At 39.6% G+C, this 20,951-nt stretch overlaps 3 protein-coding genes across 4 annotated transcripts in view; all 3 read right to left on the minus strand.

Moving 5' to 3' along the window:
- LOC117374485 (myosin-10) overlaps window positions 1–3,285 on the minus strand; it is a 93,065-nt gene extending 89,780 nt beyond the window's left edge. For both annotated transcript variants that reach the window (XM_033970618.2, XM_033970619.2), the window contains exon 1: window positions 3,108–3,285. The gene's annotated coding sequence lies outside the window, so the exon portion shown is untranslated. The remainder of the gene's footprint in view (window positions 1–3,107) is intronic.
- A 394-nt stretch (window positions 3,286–3,679) lies between these two features.
- On the minus strand, window positions 3,680–10,946 carry ddx47 (DEAD (Asp-Glu-Ala-Asp) box polypeptide 47). The gene is made up of 12 exons (XM_033970563.2): window positions 10,798–10,946; window positions 10,368–10,461; window positions 9,402–9,590; window positions 8,258–8,329; window positions 8,050–8,168; window positions 7,899–7,970; window positions 7,707–7,823; window positions 7,221–7,367; window positions 6,997–7,134; window positions 5,851–5,921; window positions 5,641–5,770; window positions 3,680–4,792 (listed from the first exon to the last, which is right to left on the minus strand). The coding sequence occupies exons 1-12, from the start codon at window positions 10,927–10,929 to the stop codon at window positions 4,634–4,636; spliced, it is 1,440 nt and encodes a 479-aa protein (XP_033826454.1). The 5' UTR covers window positions 10,930–10,946; the 3' UTR covers window positions 3,680–4,633.
- A 1,361-nt stretch (window positions 10,947–12,307) lies between these two features.
- On the minus strand, window positions 12,308–20,880 carry LOC117374442 (WW domain-binding protein 11). The gene is made up of 12 exons (XM_033970562.2): window positions 20,708–20,880; window positions 20,366–20,449; window positions 20,260–20,291; window positions 20,069–20,162; window positions 18,898–19,094; window positions 18,048–18,181; window positions 17,271–17,416; window positions 16,582–16,755; window positions 15,960–16,085; window positions 15,058–15,321; window positions 14,583–14,768; window positions 12,308–14,067 (listed from the first exon to the last, which is right to left on the minus strand). The coding sequence occupies exons 2-12, from the start codon at window positions 20,427–20,429 to the stop codon at window positions 13,463–13,465; spliced, it is 2,022 nt and encodes a 673-aa protein (XP_033826453.1). The 5' UTR covers window positions 20,430–20,449; window positions 20,708–20,880; the 3' UTR covers window positions 12,308–13,462.
- Window positions 20,881–20,951: the final 71 nt, after the last annotated feature.

Below are 20,951 nucleotides of genomic sequence, written 5' to 3' on the forward strand. Positions count from 1 at the left end.
TCTCCCGTGCCCATGGGGCAATAAACCAGGACAAGGGGGCCTTTTTACTTTCGTACTCCTGAAAAAGTCAGACTACAGATAGCGCTGTCGTTCTGCCTCCACCAGTAGGAAGACAGCGTCAAAACCTGTGTAAATCAGCTGAGCAGACACAATATCGCATGATCACTTTATGCAAGTCTGAGAGTGACCAGTCCCAACTGTCAGGTATGAAAACAAAACTATACTTTGGTCTGAAAAAGGAATCGATTAGAATAAATTATTAGAAGATCAAATGAACCTCGTTGAACTAGTTGAAATAATACTTTGAAAATGTTTTTACTAACAAAATACTGAATACATCCATAAAACTGAATACAGTTACTCAAGACTGCTATCCTGCATTTTAAGTGCATGTATGCAATCACTTCCTGCAACACTGCAATACCAGCATACAATATTTTTCCTGATGTTGTTGTCAAGATTTAAAAAATGTTGAAACCCAGAAAGTACATTTGTAGTAGTAAATTTACACTTTTGTATTTATCTGTATATATTACAATATGTTTCTATGTTAATTGCTTTTTTGTTTCCATTGTAACTCACTGTACAATCCAATTACACTTATACTTCGGTGTTACAATTACTTGACTAAAGGTAGGCAGTTATTTGCACTATTAGCAAAAACCTCAATATAGATCTAAAGGTAGGTTCTATCCTTGTAAAGTCATTTCATTGTAAAGATCTTATACTTTAAAAATGACATAGAGGAGTGCAGACCAAAATTCGATGATCAAATCAGCCATTTAAGTGACAAAATTCAGATGTTTTACCCTGTTTTATGATTACTAGTTTGTATTTTAGCCTTTGCACAAGAAACAAAAACTGCCAGAAAATGAATCATTTTCTGTGTCAGCAGCAGCACAAACTGTTAAGTTGAGGTGTGATTGATGTCAATAAAAAGTCACAAGATTAATACCCAAATCCTAACAGTATGCAGATTTTCTGTTTCAATATATGAATTATGAACCTACTGAGCAAAGTGGGAGTCAGCTGTTTAAAGAAATATGGCACAAACTAAAGGGTGAATTACTGGTAGGCAACTCAGTGACACAAATCTCATACTTCTGTATGTACACATGATCTGAGTATGCCAATGATGTATTAAAAGCTCTGGATGCATTAAAAGCTTTAGTGTTGAACTCATATTATTAAATTTAGCGTATGGGCCCTTGTCTAAGTCATGGAAGAGCAGTGACATCAGTTTTTCCCTCAGTTAGTCACCTGTCTCTATGGATTGTAGATCAGAGTGAGTAGCATTTCAGTTTTATGCAGCAGTCAGTCCTGAAAATGTGAGACTACTCAAAACAGTTGTTTAGCTTTGCATATGCCTGAAAGGTTTTAGGCTTCTATTTTAATGTTATTTTTATGATGACTGCAGTATTTATGTTTTGATTTGTCTGTATTGTGATTGAATTGCTTTGTGTACGAACTGTGCTATACCAAATAAACTTGCCTTGCCAGGAAAGTGATGGTCATGAAGCATATCACCATCTTATTCTGGTTTAACTTACATATTTTACAGTTTAATTTTAGTCAATGTGTTAATTCTACTTAGTTGTTAGGGCTTGTCCTGGTGGTTCAGATGTAGTAAAACCTAATTAAGTCCAAGTTTGCCCTGGGTGGATATCCAGTTACATTTACTGTTACAATTAGCAGAGTAACTTTTTTTTTTTTATACTTAAAGTCTCTTTGAATCTGAAAAAACAAACAAACTGTTAAGTAGTTGGTTTTGCAATTGCTTGGACCACTACTTTGTAGAAAGTAATATTATATGGTCTACTCTTTTTTTGGCTACAAATTTGGGCTACTCTACCCATCTCCTGGAGAAATGGAGGTCATAATATATTTATATGGTTGGGTGAAGAAAAGTCATCCTGAAAACTCAAGCGTCAATAATTCACATATGGACTACACTTTACACTTTGTAACTCTCAAATGGAGGGTCCGCCACCTGCTTGTCTCCACAGAGATGTTATTGCTTTGCCTGGAATGTTTCCCAATATGGCATTAAATCAAGTATGTCCACAGAGATGAAGTGAATGGTTTCACCAGACCAAATTACAGATAATCAGATCTGTGCAGAGAATGTTTTTCAAGGTAATAAAATAGACCATACCCGTACTAGCTGAATAAATGCAAGAGAGACTAGGCTAAATTTAATGTTATAATCTAGAACATTCGAGGTAAATCAATAACATCTCAGGAGAAAATAGGTGACCAAAAAAGTTACAGTGCACACACAAAAATAACAGAGAGAAATAGACTGTGTACAAACTGGGGCAGTATTTTAGGAGCGCAATCAAACTGTGGCCACCTCTTCTCTCTCCCTGAACTCTGCCACAGCAATGCGCATAGTGCGTAGGCTCCACCGCGTCCACACTCAGAGCAGACCGAGACATGAACTACCCCCATCCCCTCGACCCAGACACAGCGTTAGAGGCGATGAAATACACCTCCGCTAGCTCATATGCGGTCCACAACGACATTATATCAGCAGCCTACGCAGAAAATGGAGCTCAGAACCATGACTGGGCATTTGGCGAATCCCCAAAAAGAGAAGGGTACGAAACAGCGTCAAAACTTGGTGCTGAAGTCCATGATTATTACCAATGCAGCAGGGATAAAACACTCACAGGTGCCTAGCCTATAATGAAAAGGGAACCATTTACTCGTGATTATTTTAGCATAAAACGACCCAATTTGTCAAATAATTAGAACTACAGTAACTTGTGCACTTTAACAGCCAGTCAATGGGCAACTTTATGAATGCAACGGCTACCCGCTATCGCAATGCTAGTCAAAAACAGTTAAACTCATCACTGGTGTATTAATGACAACTTATTAGGAGTTTATCAGGCATTTCAATTATCAAATCTACGTTGTAATGGTAGATTTAAGTCTGTTTAGTAAAATAACAAAAAGCCATTTCGTGAAAGTGCAAAAAAACTCAATAAAAACGTACTTTTCGTGGATTTATACTGCTAACTGTCCTCGCGACCGCTCCGTTGGCTCGCGGCGTGAAATGATTGGCCACGCGGCTCCCATCCAGGTCCTCGCGGCGGGCTTACCTGGTGTCACGCGGGGGAAGCTCCTCCTGGTTCTAGTCCTGGTCCTAGTTCTAGTCCCGCTAGAGAGAGCCGGTTGTGCGGTCCTGCTGCTGCTGCTCGCTGCTCCACCACACGATTGAAATGCAGGCATGTATCCTCCGGCTCTGGTATGCAGTGCACCACAGGCAGAGCGCCGCTGCTGCTACTGCTTCTGCTTTGCACTCTGGTTTGGGGACTGGGGCCCCTCCTAAACCGAAAACCGAGCGGGCTAACTTTGACCACTGCTCCCCGCCTACGAGCCGGTGCCCACATACAAGAGGACCGGCCAGATCAGTACGCCACTCTCTGGGGCGAAACATAGGCCAGTTCAAATCACTACCATAAATTCCAGGCTGGTGAAATTCCACGTGTTATTACTGCTTGGCTATAGTTTACCAAGCATGTATCCTGTTATTATGTAATTATGGCGAAGCACTTTTTAATGCCAAAGATTGGTCTATCTGTGTATTACAAAACCCTAATAGATGCAAATTCACAATTGTGCAGAGGTTGAACCAAACTTTACCCAGCTGGTCCATCAATAAATAACATGTGCCTTAAGTATAACATTTATTATTACACATACATTGCATATAGTCATTCACAATTCTAGAAAACAAAGAATAGTTTTACAAGGATACTGTAATACAAAAGATGTTTGCTTTACTAGGGCAGAAAGCAATGGTAGAATCTCGTTATCAAAACCTGCACAAAATCTACACTGGTTGAAATGTTTTCAGTACTCAACTCACTTTACAATGATTACTTGTCAACCATAATTGTCCAAGCTAAAACCTGAAAATGTGCACCACTCCAACCTTGACTAATGACAGGATCCTGCTTTCAGGCAATCGTGAAAATGTCTTGCGGATGGGTACAACAGTTCAGTGGGTATTAAACAGCAAACCTTCAAGCAAGAAAACTGACCATTTTAACACCTGAGCCAGTGGGTACATTTATGTGGCCAATGAAAATCATGTAACTAGAATAATAATATCAAATACCTCAATATTTAGATCAAATTTTTTCTGCGTTTACATGCACAAAAGAAATCTGATTATCATAACATCTGATAAGAGAATGCATTTTAAAATAACTCAATCTTTTAACTTTTCACATTTTGTCTTCACATTAATTAGTCCTTTTCTGTTCATCAAAACCTGTGCAGTGGTGAACAGTCAGAAAGAAATCAGATCACTCACATCAGGGTGTCACAATATTAGATAGAATGTGACTTTTTTTAAATATAAAATGCTCAAATGAGTATCTAGTTTCTATACCAGTTTTAGTATTGATTAGTATCTGATTTTGAATACTTTTGACAGCAATCGAAAAGCTGATAACTCCAGAAATCTGATTTTTGATGTGCATGTAAACATAGCCAGTGTCACCCTGCCTTGAATGGAATATTCTAAATTCATTTTACCTCCTGTAGATTACATTTCTGCAGTGTAAGATAGCAGAAAGTCCTTGGTTGTGGCTGATAACTGTTTTGTGTAGGTTTGGGGTTAGCGGCCTCCTCTCCAGGCTGCACCCCCCCTCTTCTTGCCTCCTCCTCCAGGACCACCTTTAACTTTCTTTCTCACACCACTGGCCTGCTCAGTGTCGTCATCATCTCCGTCACCCCCTCTTGGTCGCTTGCGCTTCTCGCCTTGTTCTTTCATTTCCTGAAAAGATGAAAATGTGCCTGCATCAGTTGGTAACAAATTACCTAAAAAAGCACAAGCACTGTAAATGTATATGCATTTTAACCCCGACGCTACCTGCGCAATATAATGACAAGCTAAGCAGATTGGGAGCAAAACAAATATCAATAATACCTATTTTTAAAGCCCCACCATGTAACGTTTAAGCCAAAAAAAACAATAAAAACAAGTTGTTTCTTTTGCAGGTAAAGTGCCACTTCCAGAAAGTTACATGGTGTTGCTTTAAGGTAGCCCATTTGATGATCCAATATTAAATGCTTGAATAAATAGTTCCCTGTATCAAATTTCGCTATGTGAGTTGAGCGATGACAAAATGACAGCATCCTTAAAAATACCAATGAATACATTTTTCCAATGACTTGATTGACGTGCATATTCCAGTCTATTATATCCATCACAGGAGTGGCCAAGTTTTCCTGTATGACGATATGTGAGATTGGAATGGACTTGTTTGAGCAGTTAGACATATGAACACCTGTCACTTATAATAACTCACATGAAGAATACTTAATCTTTTTGAGTCTTAAAGTCTATTTTTATTGTAACACCTTATTTATGCATGCACTTTATTTTAGCATAGTTGCACCACACATTTCTACTTTGTGAATTTTGTACACTGACAAAGGCATTCAAATAATAGATTTTAAGGGTGCGTTCACATAGGACAAATCACAACCAAATTTACATTAGGAGTTAAACTAGGCCCAAACCAGGATCAAATCACCCTACGTTTACATGTCTAACCATTTTCATTTTAATGTAGTCAATATATTCCTCTGCTCTATTTAGACAAAATGTATGGGTCTTACCAGTCTGGCAAACCTCTGGGCCTCACTGACCCTCTCCACCAGCATCATGACCTCCTCCTCCTGTGTGGGGAAGGCAGGCAGCTTCTTTCCAATCAGAGACTCTATCCTCTGGAACAACTCCACATCATATCTGACACACACCATTATCATGTTACAGGCAAACTAAAGTTACTGAGTTGAATAATTAGAATAACAGAAGTCGTAGCTTACTGTGTAACAAAAGTGATGGATTTCCCAGCCCGTCCCGCTCTGGCTGTTCTGCCCACTCTGTGAATATAGTCCTGTAAGACAAGTCACGTTTAACAGTCACTACAAATGTCTTTAATGGAGCTGTTCATTGGATACCATAACATTTTAAACAGACTGTGGGTTAAGTTACTTATAGTGAGGGCGGATACATGGGTAATTGTGCTACTTCTGAAGTCTAGTGAAAAATAAGCAGGATAAGGGTATAAAAATAAAAATGACTTTGGTATGTTTCATGTGCAATGTCTCTGAATACTATTTTGGGGTATTTACATGAACTCAAAAAAGAAAAAAAAGCTGTATCTTCTTACACAAGTAAATGTTTGCTTTTACAATAGTGACAAGAGACAATGAGACACACAGCCACAGTGTAGTCACTCAAAAAGACTGAGTCACAGCATAATGTGTGACTTTGAAGACAGATGGACTTGGATGGCAGCACAAGCATATCATGAGGCTCAGTGTATGTCTGCTCGATACACTTACGATATATACATTGTAAACGTCATGAACAGAAATATGCTTATGTCATACCTATCTCTGTTACATAATATTATAATATTTATATGTAAATCTCCTTTTCTCTTGCTCTGTGCAGTACATACATGTCAATAAAGACTGCAGAGCCTCTCGTGCTCTGGACAAACAGCCGACCCACACTAGGCATTAGGGCCCAAAAAGTATTATCTCCGGAGGGAAAAGTGGGCGAGACTGTGTACAAACAGTCTACTGCTCCACATGTGAGCAGGCTCAGAGTCTGAATGTGCATGTTTGTGAAGGGCTTTAGTGAGTTTTCTGGTGGATGTTCCACCACCTGCTTGACTGCATTGAGACGTTGTTGCTTTACCAAGAAGGTCCCACAGTATGTTATTAAACCTACCCATATCCATGGTGACAAGTAGGTGTGCACCACATGAACAAGGTTATAGCTCAGATCAGTGGAGAAACAACCCCACTCACAGTAAGAATGCATGTTTTTCCAAGTTTATTTCAGCAGTAAAAACTCCTTTAATTAACTAATGCAATATAAATAAGTTAAATGCCATCCAGACAAAGCAAGAATATTTCTAGTAGATGATGGACCCCCCCCACCAAAAAAATGAATAGTACCTTTGAGTGTGTGGGGATGTCGTAGTTAATGACACAGTCTACGTGAGGAATGTCCAGGCCTCGAGATGCCACGTCTGTCGCCAACAGCACAGAGCGAGACTTCGACTTGAACTTATTCAGAGCCCCCAAACGTTTGTTCTGAGAAAAACAGCAAAACAGTATATGTGTGGACACTATGGTATAGAGAGATATGATATAGAGGCTGTAGTGGAGGTGTTGTCTACCTGAGTCATCTGTCCATGCAGTGGAATAGCGGTGATACCCAGATTCCTTAACAACAGCGCCACCCGCTGCGCAGTGTTACATGTGCTACAGAAAATAATGAAGGAGTTCCCGGCCAAATCGTTTAGAATGGAGACCAAATAGCAGTCCTATAGAAAGAGGAAACGATAACATTCTACAACCAAATATCAAAACAGAGAGGTACAAGTTATGGCCAAGTGCTGCTTTAAAAAAAAAAATAATAATAATAATAATTTTATAAATAAATACAATCAAATTAAAAACTCAAGACCAAAGGGCAGAAAGTAGTATTTTGTTAAGAGACTTGACAAAATTTTTACACATGAATATCGCAAACCAAAATTTTTGGAAATGTGTTAAAGGAACTGTATGCAAGATGCTGATTTTCATAAACTTTACCTAATTGTGTATTCAGCCAACCCATATATATGTTTAAACATCATGTATTTCATGTATTTGTGTCCTACCTTGTACTTGGCTGGAATAAAGATGTAGTACTGCTGCAGTTTGTCTACTGTGGAATATTTGGTGGACACAGCACACTTCACTGGATCTTTGAGTGCTGCCCTCTGGAGTTTCTGAACCTGTTAGGCAATTCATCCATTCAATAAATGTATTAACTCATAATTTTTAATATTATTTTCTTCAAAGACATTTACCTTTTTTGTCATTGTTGCCGAAAACAAAAACGTGCGTCTGTCTCTGGGAATAACTTTTAAGATTTTATCCACCTGTCCAAGAAAACAACACAAGGAAATTTTTAAATTTCTGTTACAGTAAAAGAGAGTCATTTTTTATAATTGTAAGTACCTCAGACTCAAAGTCCATGTTGAGAATCCTGTCTGCTTCATCCATGACCAGGAATTTAACCGCTCGTAACGAAAAGCCTTTTGTGTTTTCCAAATGGTCTATCAATCGTCCAGGAGTTGCTGCAAACATTGGAAATATTTCAAGTCAGTCGTTATATTACTGCGTGCTTTTTTCTTTTAAACAAATGTATTTATATTTTAAACCATACCTATAACAATGTGAGGTTTTTTGGCCAACACTAAAGACTGGGACATCATGTCAATTCCCCCAACAATGACAGCTGTAAAAATAAAACAGAAGAACCACTCTTTTAGTTCAGGGGACATGAGCAATGAAAGATAATATTGAATAGTTATTTTGAAGTACAGTGGTCCCTTGCTACATCGCGGTTCACCTTTCACAGCCTCACTGTTTCACAGATTTTTTTTTGTGTGCAATTTTGCATGCTTTTTTTTTTAATTTATTTTTTTTACAGTGTATGAACATACATTGTGTTCTGCGTCCTGATTGGCTAAGGGACTGTAGACCATTGTCACTCACTCTCCTCCATGCCGTGTCTCCTGTACAGTACAGAATATGTTCAACCAAATTAAAATAATTGTTGGATCGCAGTGTGACTCTGAAGTACTGTATGTTTGCAAGTTTTCTTCCTGACAAAACCCACAATGTCGATGAAACGTTCTGCACCAACAAATTTCAGTAACGTTTTGTACTTAAGTGTTTCTCTGCACGTATACCGCGGATACCGCTGGAGCAGAGGTGCCTCTGCGCATACCGCTAGAGCAGAGGCACGTGAACAACAAATTTAAAGCGATCATTGAGGAAGGGGGCTATAATATACAAAGGTTTGAACTTTGAGAGGATTTCTTTATATTTCCTCTTTTTGTGGTGTGACTTTTTATTAGAGTTAGCAGAGTTATCAGAGTTATCATTTATAATAATAATAATAATTTAAGACTGCTGGCGAAATATAGGGCCGATATTTGCACTTGTAAGCATATTGGCTATCGGCCTTAAATCTTCAACACAGGCCGATATTGTGCTTTGTCCAAACAGCTGCCTAAAGAATATGCATAAAGCTTCATTTGAACATGTGCAAAATGGATGGTAGTAAATTAAAATGATATAATTAGAGAAAAAGAATAAAATTTGGCCCAGCATATCAGCAGTGCTTATCTGCCTTTGGTCTCTCTGGATTCTAAACAAACTGTATCGTCCATGAAAAAAAAACAAACAAACCACATAATAGTCTACCCCTAATAAGAATTCCATATTATCAACACACTTAAATATATCTTTTTCACAACGTCGGCCAGCGAAACGTAGTGGAGGATACATTATTTGATACATACCACATTTGACCCCGATGCTGGAGCCCAGGGCCTCAAACTGCTCAGAAATCTGGAAGGCAAGCTCCCTGGTGGGGGTGAGGACGAGCGTGTGCAGCCTCTGTGGAGTGTTTAGCAGGCTCTGCAGAATCGGCAGGGCAAACGCTCCAGTCTTACCGGAACCAGTCTCTGCTAGGCCGATCACGTCTTTACCTGCAGAAGGACAGAAGACATTTTGAGAGGGGGACATGCAAGCTATGACTACTAAAGATATAAAGTATAAGGAGGCCTGAAGGTCGGGGGATCAGTTCCCCCTCAGACCAAATCATGGCATTGTGTAATTGGACAAGACACTCTACCCTCCCGGCTTAGTATGAAAGTAGTAAACTAAAACTAAAACAAACTGGTGTTTGAATACTGATTGTGAATACCAGTAAATGGCAACTAATAAAATCCTACTTTATATACTGATACTAATGTGTGTTTTTAGTAGGAGCACATGCCACATTCACAACCTTTGCAATATAGAGTGCAAAATAGTGAGTGAGGAAAAAATGCTAAATCAAAACTGGGTTATTTCTAGTTTGTGAGTTATGATTGAGAAGCCTTGCTTTTAAAAGGACATTCAGAGTACTCACATCGTTATGGTGAGGTCTTTACTGCTGCAATGTATAATATCTTGGCTCCATAAGGGACCCTATAGTACATGTTTTAGGGCTAGGAGAAACTGAAGCATCCACGAGACATATACACAGACACAGGGAGAACATGCAAACTCCACACAAAAACCCCACCCTGCTTGGAAATCAATCCTTGGACCTTGTTGCTGTGAGACTGAAGCACTAAGCACTCTATAATCAGTGCCCAGAATATCTCAGCACAATAATGACATTATACTCTCCAAATATATAGACAATCCAAATACAGGAATACAGTCCTAATAACAATAAAATTAAAGTTGTATGTGCTTCTTCAGTGCACACTCCTCACCTTGTAGAGCCACTGGTATGGCTTCTATCTGGATCTTTGTTGGAGCTTTCCATCCCAGCTGATCACACGCCTCACACAGCACCTCAGTCACCCCCTGTCCAGGACACAACACAACATACTTTTATTTGCACTACAGTAACATTAATTTCAAGTAACAGTATTACGTTTTGCACCAAGTTTATAAGGTACCAAAGCTTATGTTGACATTACAAGAAGCAGGCAATGTCTACTCATGGTTCTCATCATTTACAAATTTATGAATTATGCTTTTTATGACAAAATTCCTTGTTTATTTATTGGCAATGATATGTTTTGTCTTTCTAATAACTCTACCATATCTGCTTATATAATGCAAACGCTACATTGGGCTAGTGAGAGTCATCAGCTCTTGTTTTAGTCGGAACATTATTCGATTCTTCCTAAACGTTACCAGATCTTTGAACGACTTCGCGGTCAGTTCGGTCCCGTCTCCGTCCCCGTTACTATTCTCATCCTCGCTGCTCGAACCCTGGTCCGGATCAGCTGTGTTTGGATTCACGCTTCTCTCACTGTCGTCCGCCATGCTTTTCGGCCAAACGTGTACTCAAGAATGATCTGCGCATGTGCGGAAACCGCTGAGAACGGAACCGCAAAGAAGCATGGGATTTGTGGTTCGGTTGCTGCAATGTTGTTACATAGTACATATAATAACAAAAATATCCTATGAAAAATATTAAATACCCTACTTAAAAGTGAACAAAGTGACTTTTCTGGTGGAGGGTCTAACATCTGGTTGTTTCCATGGAGATATTTTTGCATTGCTAGGAATATCCCACTGTGTGACATTGGCGGTTTCAAGAAGCAGGTTTAGTCCAAAATCAGTTTGTTAAACCAGAAAAAAGCTCAGCTCAGAGTTTTCAGTTTCACAAAGAAACTGAACCTAAACACTGAGTCAGTCATCATGGCAACTCACTCTATGAATCTGCCCTGGTTCAGAGCAGGTTTTATTCCTCTAACCCTGAGTTTAACCAGTCTGTCCGATCAGAGCTCTCCCTTGGGAGAGGTCACAGATGGACCAGGTGCTAGGCCTGACAAGAGTTTAATGACATACCTTGAATTCATTTCTACTTTACACTTATTTTACTCAAATGCTTTCATCACAGTATGCAGTAAAGTGTTTTGGGAAGCGTAAATCTTTAGATAAATGCATCTTACCTTGGGAAATTTACTTCATGTAGACATTTAAATTTTATTTATGTAGGATATATTTAAGTACTCAATGAGCTACACAGTTCTTAACATCTTAGACTAGTTAAAAATGGCAATAACAAATCTGATTTAAAATCTGAAGTCAAATTGTCATTTTAAAGTTCTGTTTTTCATGTAAGTAAGCTACAACAAAATTATGTCTTATGCGACCGTATTTGTAACTTCATATTAAAATAGTATATATTGATGAATATGCTCCTCCTCTTTCCTTTCATATTAAAACTTATCTGTCTAAAACATGTTTCACAATCACATGACTTCCTATCCCTCCAAGTTGGAATCCTCTTTTCTGGGATCAATTGATGTCATGTGTCTTGTGCTAAACTTGGGGTTTACTATCTCTGACTTTTTTAACTCTGCTTTAAACCTTCTTGAAACAGAAAACTCTGAGTTGGCGGTCTCAGGGGATATTAACCCTAAATTCATTCTTAAACCCAATGGAACCTCCCTTGTGAAACAAGGCCATAGCCAAGTTTAATGCCATACTGTGGAACTTTCCAGGTAGAGCAATACAATATTCATAGAGGCAAGCGTTAAGATAGCAGATGGAGGAAAGAAAATTGAGAATTGAGACAACTGTAAACTCCGCACAGAAATTACCGGCGACCCAGGAATCAAACACAGAAGCTTATTGCCTCAGTCATTCATAAATCATAAAAGAAAAGCGATGAAATTAATAGAGAAGACAAGTTAAAAACAAAATGAGCATTTATTGGGCAGCAGATCTAACATTTCCAGAAATGTATGCCTACTTTGCTGAGGCCTGACAAACAGCCCACACCTACAGTATGGCTGCAGGTATGGGGAGTTGGGGACTACAATCACATGAAATAAACAGCCAAAATACAATTATCCAAAAAAGTCACATGAAATGGCATCATTCATAATCATGTTTGGAACAAAACAAAGATGTATCATATCCTAGAGTTAGTGCAGGATACTGTTTACTATGTGTGTGTGTGGCTTTTAAAGGTACAGTGTGCAAAATATGGTGGAAAAGAACAATAAATAGTCACTTATACTTCTCTTCACTTTTATACAGGAAGTAGTGCCTCTAACATTTTAGAATTAACCAAGAATATTTGAATTCACAATTAGCTGTTCCAAACTATAACCATTTGGACACATTTTTTTACATGTTAAACAAGTATTAAAACAGTGCACTATGTAACTTTTATACAGGAGGCTATACATCTTGTCTCCATGGAGATATCATAGTTTTGCCTAGAATGTTCCACTGTATGGCATCATGTGTTCACAGTAAGAATGCATGTTTTTCAAGGTAATTTTGGGCAATGAAAACAACTATAATTGAACTCATGCAAGCTAGATAAGTTTAATGCCATACTGTGGAATAGTGATGCGCGGATCGACTCGTAACCCAAGGGACCCACCCTCAAACCACGGGTTCGGGTGGGTAACATAACTCAAAGTGAAGAAATACAGAAGGTTCGGGTGGATGGTTTCTCCGTTTCATCCAATGCATGTTCTGTAACTGACAAATAAGGGCTCATTTTGTATTTACATGTCTTTACCTGCACAAAGACAACAACTTTATTCCTACTACAATTAATTTCAAATGAAAATGAGAAAAGAGAAAAAAAGTCGACCCGCACATCACTACTGTGGAACATTCCAGACAAAGCAATGACATCCCCATGGCGACAGGGGGTGGTGGACACTTGAATATAAAAGTTACATAATGCACCTTTGACAAAGCGAGTGAGTGGGTGATATCGTAGACACAGTGAAGTGTGTAATACAAACTAAATGAATGCCACACAGTACCTTTAATAGTTGCACACATTTTAACTGAACTTTTATATAACAATGCGTTTTCTGTGGTTTCAAAGCAGTCCCTCCATCTCTCTCATGAAGGCTTCGTACACTTGGTCCTTGGTCTTCATGTTGGGTGGCGCCACAGCACCCACCTGCAAAGGGTGCACCATAGAAGCAGCGGGGGGGTGGTGCTTGTGCCCGTGCCCATGCCCACCTCCCATCAGCTCCTCCCTCCTCCCGACCATCCCTCCTGGGCCCTTATCCACCGGCCCTGCACCAGCTCCGGGTCCAATCTTGTCCCTGCGCACCCTCAGTGCCGTGGGTACGAAGCGAGTGACCTCCGCTTTGGGGTTGATGATCTGGGGCTTGGCGGAAATGGTTGCTGCTGCGCCCCCTGCAGCCGCGGTGATGTTGGCCCGTTTCTCGATGGTTGCCCCTGCGGTGCCAGGCGGAGGGGGCATCTGCATACCGCCTGGGCGCATGGGCATGGAGGGGGGAGGGGGCATGGAGCTCTGGGGAGCGTCCTGCCCTGTGGAGCCCGGTGCCTTCTGCCGCTGCACGATGCTGGGAGGGGCGCTGAGAACGTTGGTATTGAGCGGCGGTGGGAACATGGACATGGGAGGGGCCATGGGGCGCTGGGGGCCGCCAGCGCGAGGGGGAGGAGGGGGCATACCTGTGGGGACACAAGGGAAGTGCTGTTAGACACATGTATAACTTGGTATTTTTCATTCAGTTGGGAGGTTTTGTTGCTTTTTGGCCGCAACAACTCATATGCTCCAAAACATTTTTGGAAAAACTCATGCCTCTAACAACTTTTTTCACTTTTTTATGTTGCCTTTTTGCATCCTGGACACGTTGTTGTGTCATTTTCCCAGTTACTGCATGTTCCTATACTACAACACAGTGGTTTGCAGTGGCTTGTCCACAAGAAAAGTTACACAGTGCATCTTTGGTTTCTAGGGTGCTCTTGTGAGTGTGACTCAGGTGACTCCCAGCTTATTGTTTATCCCTCTCTCTTTTTGACTTCTTGCCCAAAAGCTTGTGTTTTTGATGAATGAATGAATGTATAGCTGTGGAGCTACAAATTAATTACCCTTGGGAATAAATAAAGTTTTCTGAAAATGAACATCAATTTAAATGCAACATCATTTCACTCATTCAATGTCAAAATCTAAACCCTGTGCTTACCTGGCGGTGCTGGAGGTGGCAGTCTGGGCGGAGGTCCTCGTGGTGGGGGGCCTGGAGGCAGGCCAGGAGGAGGGCCGGGAGGGGGGCCCGGAGGTCGGCCTGGAGGAGGTCCCGGTGGCAGCATACGAGGCACTGGACCTCTCATGCCAGCAGGCATACCAGGAGGCCTCATGAAGGGAGGAGCACCTGAGGAACATACACAATATTTATAAGCAAAATTATTACTTACAACAGTAATTTTGTCAGCAAAAATATTTTATCACAGTTTTTGTCAATGTCCTATTTTGGCTGACTAAAATAAAATAAAAAGTCAAGTAGTAAGTAATAAAAGGTAAGATTAATTCTGCCACCTGCATGTATCCATAGAAATGTTATTGCTTTGCCTGAAATGTACCACAGAATAACTTTAAAGTTAGCAGGTTACATCACCAGGCTACATTACAGGTCAAATGTAGTAAACCTATTGAGAGCGAACCTGGAGGTGGTCCTGGTGGAGGCCCAGATGGAGGTCCGGGGGGTCTCATCGGGGGAGCTGGGGGTGGTCCCAGAGGCGGAGGACCGGTCATGGGTGGGCCCTGCATGTGTGGTGGCTGTCCCGCTGGAGGAGGGAGCCGCTGGGACATGAGCTGAGCCTGGGTGTCCCCTGGGGGTCCTCTGTCCTCTGTGTCTGATCCTTCAGAGTCATCTGTGTACTCTTCCTCCACCTCCTCCTCCTCATCCTCCTCGGGGATGGATTGGCCTGAAAACCATTGCACGATAGTAGGTTATGTGGTTCAGTCGTGTGGTCAAATTTTGGTCAGTACCATTTTGATCCATTACTCATAAACCAGGTCAACACTTTTCAGAGCTAAGTCTACCTAAGAATTAAGCCACGATAAAAAAAATTTACAAGATAAATATTGCAATTTGTTTCTTCTATCATTTATTCAATATAGTATTTATGAAGGCTGCAAGCTTAATCACAATCAAAACCTAAATGTATGAAGGTAGAAAAAAGGCTCACATTTTTTAAGTACCATAATTTCCCCTATTCCCCTATTTCCCAATTCTGCTAACCCTGTAGTTTAGATCTGCAGAATTATATTCTGAAATTTGATTCTTATAATAGTTTGTCTTTGTGTCTTCAGGATTCTGTTCAAAGTTCACATTTGAAACACATTCAATTATTAAAACAAATATGATCACAGTGCTTCACCCAAAAAAAAAAAGTATTATAAATGATATTTTCTCCAAATGGTTCAGCCCAAGTGATTATCAAAACAAGCCTATGAATAAGCCCTATCCTCCACTTCAGTTTGATACTACCAGCTCTCATACCACACCACACAAAGACTCAAGCAGATTCTGATCAAAGTAGACCTGGGCTATGGACTGTACCTGCCATCCTTAACATCATAGCCTGCAGAGGGGTGATTGCCTTGGTCTTCTTCACCAGCCGTTTCTTCTTCTGCTTTCCTTCTTGTGAGGCATCTGGAGGCATGTCTGCAAAACGGATTCTGCGACCTACAGGCACCAAGAAAGACAGTCAAGATTATAAAGCTTTATTGATCTGTGATAAGACACATTTGCATTTGGCACTTCGATTGATGCTTTGCAGCTGAGGTCATCAGAATTTCCCATGGGTGTGCTGCTAACTGTAGGCACTGCTCTGTCAGAGGCTTGTTAGACTTTAATCTGAGCTTTAATTTAACACAATCTGACCAGAAAGACCTGGTTTAGCTGGAACTACAAAAGGTGAGCTGATTTATGATGTTAAACATGTCCCTTACACATAAAATTACAACCACAAGCTAGTTAGCATTAGCCATGGTAACTGATGAACATTCCACAATAGAGATACATGAAAACATGTGTGTGATGTCACTGCAAAGCATCAATAGCAGCAAGGACAGCAGTAAGGAAGAAAAGCAAAGTTAAAAATTAAAAACAACAAAAGGTTTTGGATTGGGTTTCTGGTTATGAAATGGTGTCCTCTGGGAGACATGTGAGCCTCACTCACTTGCGTGCCTGTCCCCTCCCGTGTCCTCCTCCATCCTCCGCTCGTCTCCGACTTTGTCCTGGTCATCCTCACTGTCCTCTCCAGAGTCACTGCCACTGCCCCGGTCACTATCACTGTCACTACCCCGGTCCCTATCCATAGCAGCTTCCCTATCCAGCCCAGGGATAGACAAGTCTGCAAGAGAGAAGATAAGTGAAAATCTTAGGGTTTGAATTCATAATTACCAGCATGTGATAGACATTACATGTTTTGTTTGGAATTTACCCACTGTGGGACTAATAATGGCATATCTTATCTTATCATGGCTATTCATGTGCTCTGAATTGGTATGACATACTATACTATAACTTTATAAGCAACGTTTCTCAATAATAGAGGAGACTATGGTGGTTCTCCATAGTATAAAAATAGTCTGAACAAAAAACTAATTATATTTTTGGTGAAACAAATTATACTTTATGGCTGTAGTATTGTCTTTAACATATATAAGTAACTATATTTGATCTGTATTTGTTCTCTTTTTTTAATCAGCAGAGCCAAAAAGTCACATTTATTCTCTATATATTGCATTGAATAAAACCATAGTCTCAGTATAAACTTGTGGGGAAACACTAAATGAAGTATGATTAAAGCTAAAAACACAAATTTTGTGTAATATGTCGCCTTAAAAACAGGAGTGTATGTGATACCTGAATCCGGCCCATAGATGCGGCGTGCTGGTATGCCGTACAGAGCGAGGATCTGTGGAGGAGGGGGTCCGGGAGGGGGGCCTGGGGGCTTCTTTCCTGGAGGCAGACGTGGGATACTGGGCAGTGGAGGCATCATGGGGGGCTTCCTGTGAGGCATGCATTCACAAAACTCATCATGATTGTTGTGGAAAAAGAAACATCAGGATTTAACGATTAGCCATGACTGACTCCATAACCAAACTACAAAGCAATCCTTCATTTTGTTTCATTTCGTTATCTAACATGTTACAATATGTGACTTCCTGGTTTATGGAATCAAGTTGAAAGAACATAAATACACAGATAAAAAAAAGCACTTTACATTAATTGTACTTTTCTTGGAGTGCAGACTGAATAAAACTGACTTAAAGTGTAAATATGCATCAACAAGGAAGTAAAATTGTAAACTTCACCAAAACAACAAAGCTTGAAAACAAATAAAATCCTACATATAGTTATGTTATATTCTAACCTATCATATGCAATTTAATTTTGCATCTAAAATTCACAATTATTATTTTATCAGCCATTACGAGCCTACATATTACGGCTTGAATAATCATGATCGATTAACCTAAAAATCTTGCAACCCTATGAACTGCATATTTTTTTCACTTCAATAAGAAAAATCATTGCAGTTGTTGTAGATGCTGTTAACATTGTGGAAGTAGTGTTCTTCTCCGTCCTGAACGTCTTTTTTACATAGTTGAATAGACTATTGGTTGAAAGTGCACCCACCCAAAAACAGAGGTCTTCTTCAGGATAGACGGTGGTTGTGCTCCTGGCAGTGGGATGTCCTGGACCATAATATTTGATGGAGCGTGGGGCATGTCCGGTAAAGGAATACTGTCCACCTCCACGGATTCTGCATTCTGGATAGGCAGAAAAACAAAGTGTTACTGCAAAGCACAGTTAAAATGTAACTTTATGGTGTTTCTGTGATATAAATACAGAGAAATTACAGAATATTGTATGATTGGATTTGTATTTTTTAAATTGCGATTTTATTCCTGATACACACTTTCTGTAAAAAGAACCATGTGCAGTCTGCATTCTTACAGTTTTAAAAAGTGAACCTGGGTTCAGACAGACAGATGACACATACAAGTTTTTCTCAGTATACGACTAGGCCATGCCTCATGTAAACACTGCTGCAGGTGCTGGAGTTTAGGTAGTGACAATCAGAGAGAGGCATTTTGGGTTTAATTGGATTTCAGTACTGAAATTGGCAACCCAAATGTGAGACTCATTCTGCTTTTTGAAAATTTACTTAAAAACAAAAACAGCACATCAAAATAATCAACTTGGCCATCAGGTCCAATGATTTGTAATTAAGAATAAATCAGTAGTACAATTGTTAAAACCTATACAGTAATAGCTGGACACAGATATGCCAACTTTATGACATTTTTAATCAATATCTTACATACAGTTTCTCTAAAGATATAACCGAGTAATTCTTTCAAGAGAAATATTGACCAGCGTTGTTCGTACAGCATTCCATAAACACAATACATCAAATAGTAATTAGGGTTTAATTTTCTCTCACATTCAGTGTTATTGTGAGTTATAATAATACATAGCGTACCTTGACAGAGTCGAAGTAGAGGGCCAGTTGTCCACGCTTGCTCTCATAGTCCAGCTCCAGTTTGCGTAGCTCCTTGTACATCTCGGGGTTCTCCCTCTCGTACAGACGCACGATTCGCTCAAATGTCTCACGAAGCTTCTTCCTCTTGTCCCTCAAAACCTTCTCATTTAGAAGAGGCTGCTGGACCGGGTTAAATTCTGTTGGAGTATTTAAAAACAACTATTACTAAAAACATGTATTAAATATACATACAAAAGTTTATTTCATCCAGATTCTCATTTAGATTATTAGAACTTTCTCCTCTTCTCCACTCCAGTTAATTTTTTCACGATACTGAAATGTCAGACGCTATTTCAATAAACAGGCTTAACACTCAATACCACATAATTATAATAAAACCACGATAATAGAATGTAGTTATCAACATAAATATTTGTATTTTCATGTGGTCATATACTATTTCTGATATATATTCAAAACCTTTTTATAACTATTAAGGAAAGGTTGTTCTATGCAGAATTTTCTATTGTATTATATTGTATTGAAAAGCATCTAGTTTTCATAGTAGTTTTAATATTGAGTCAGTATTAATTTAATAATAATAATAATAATAATAATAATAATAATAATAATAATAATAATACATTTTATTTGTTAGGCGCCTTTCAAGGCTCTCAAGGTCGCCGTACATACATACATACACAATACAAATTGAACAATGTAAAATGATTAAAAATACATTTAAAAACAAATATAGATTAAAAGACAGAGCAGTTATGGTCAGAGTGGTCAGGGTGGGTCAGAGTGGTCATTTGTATGTTTTTCTCCAGAACACTTCTTTTCTCGCATCAACTGATTGCCAGTTAAATGACTAATTAATGCTAAAACTATCCTCAATTCACAGTTCCTCGGTCTTTCACCTCCATAGCTTTCCAAGTTCCTCTATCAATACACTCAATACACCCCCCCCCCCCCCCCCCCTTCCTGTATGCTTGTCAACTATGGCTGCCTACCAGTGATTTTAATGGCACTACCATAACTAGTAACACTTCCAATCGAATGAATTCATAAATAAATCTGTGGCTTTTCAACTCAAATAGTTCAGTTTTAGAACCTTGCCATAGTGACAAGTGTCACTATGGTGTCAAACAAGTGTTGTATTCCAGCTCACCCATCTCATCCAGTTTCTCCATGTCTCGGATGATCTGCCTGGGGTCTTTCATCTTCAGCACAGCTGCCCTTACCATCATCCTCTGCTTCTTGTTCTGTCAGAGCAATAAGAATCACACAAATGTCAACCATCTGCATTATATGCTTTAACATAATTATTCATTGACTTGTTTGTCTGCCCAGATGCCATACCTTCTTCAACTCCCTTTTCCGGGCCTCTTTTCCTGTAAAGACAAAGTAGATTAAGTTATCTGTCATTGTGATGAAGAGTGGTTACAGGAGAGAGAGGGCTACTTACTGGCCTGGTCCGTGGGGTTCATAAACTTCCCACTCTTGGTGGAAGAGGTTGAACGTCGCCCCATTGTGTCGGTTTATTTTCGTCCTAGAAAATGAGGAGTATATTTCACCATTTAAATTGAGTAATACGTCAAAGAACGAGCTTACAACTGCTTTCCAAAGGCTAAATGTTGTTGTGCAGCGCAAGGTTAGTAACATACAACTCAATTATATTAGGAAAAAAAGTGTAAGAATGAAATCCAAAGAATAAACAAGACACTCATCATAACTAAATAAACTAGCACCACATGCTAGCTCACTTCCATTGAGCTAATTCAGCAGCTCACATCAGAGAGTACTTCACCTTTCAACAGACGGAAATCTAATCGCACAGAGATCTGTGCAGAGCCAGAGAGACTCCTCTGTGCACAAACTAGTTTGTATATCCCAAACAAAACTATAATTCAAACATTTAGAGCCAAGTGACTCAAACTCGTTTAGCCATTCGCCATGTTTACTGCCGCGAGCCAGAGCGGAAATCAGCATTTAGCATGAAAAAAAAAATGTTTTGTGGATATTTGTTTCCTTTAAAGTTGTACATCACAACT

The sequence above is a fragment of the Periophthalmus magnuspinnatus genome, chromosome 8 (assembly GCF_009829125.3).
Source record: "Periophthalmus magnuspinnatus isolate fPerMag1 chromosome 8, fPerMag1.2.pri, whole genome shotgun sequence".
Classification (NCBI taxonomy): domain Eukaryota; kingdom Metazoa; phylum Chordata; class Actinopteri; order Gobiiformes; family Gobiidae; genus Periophthalmus; species Periophthalmus magnuspinnatus.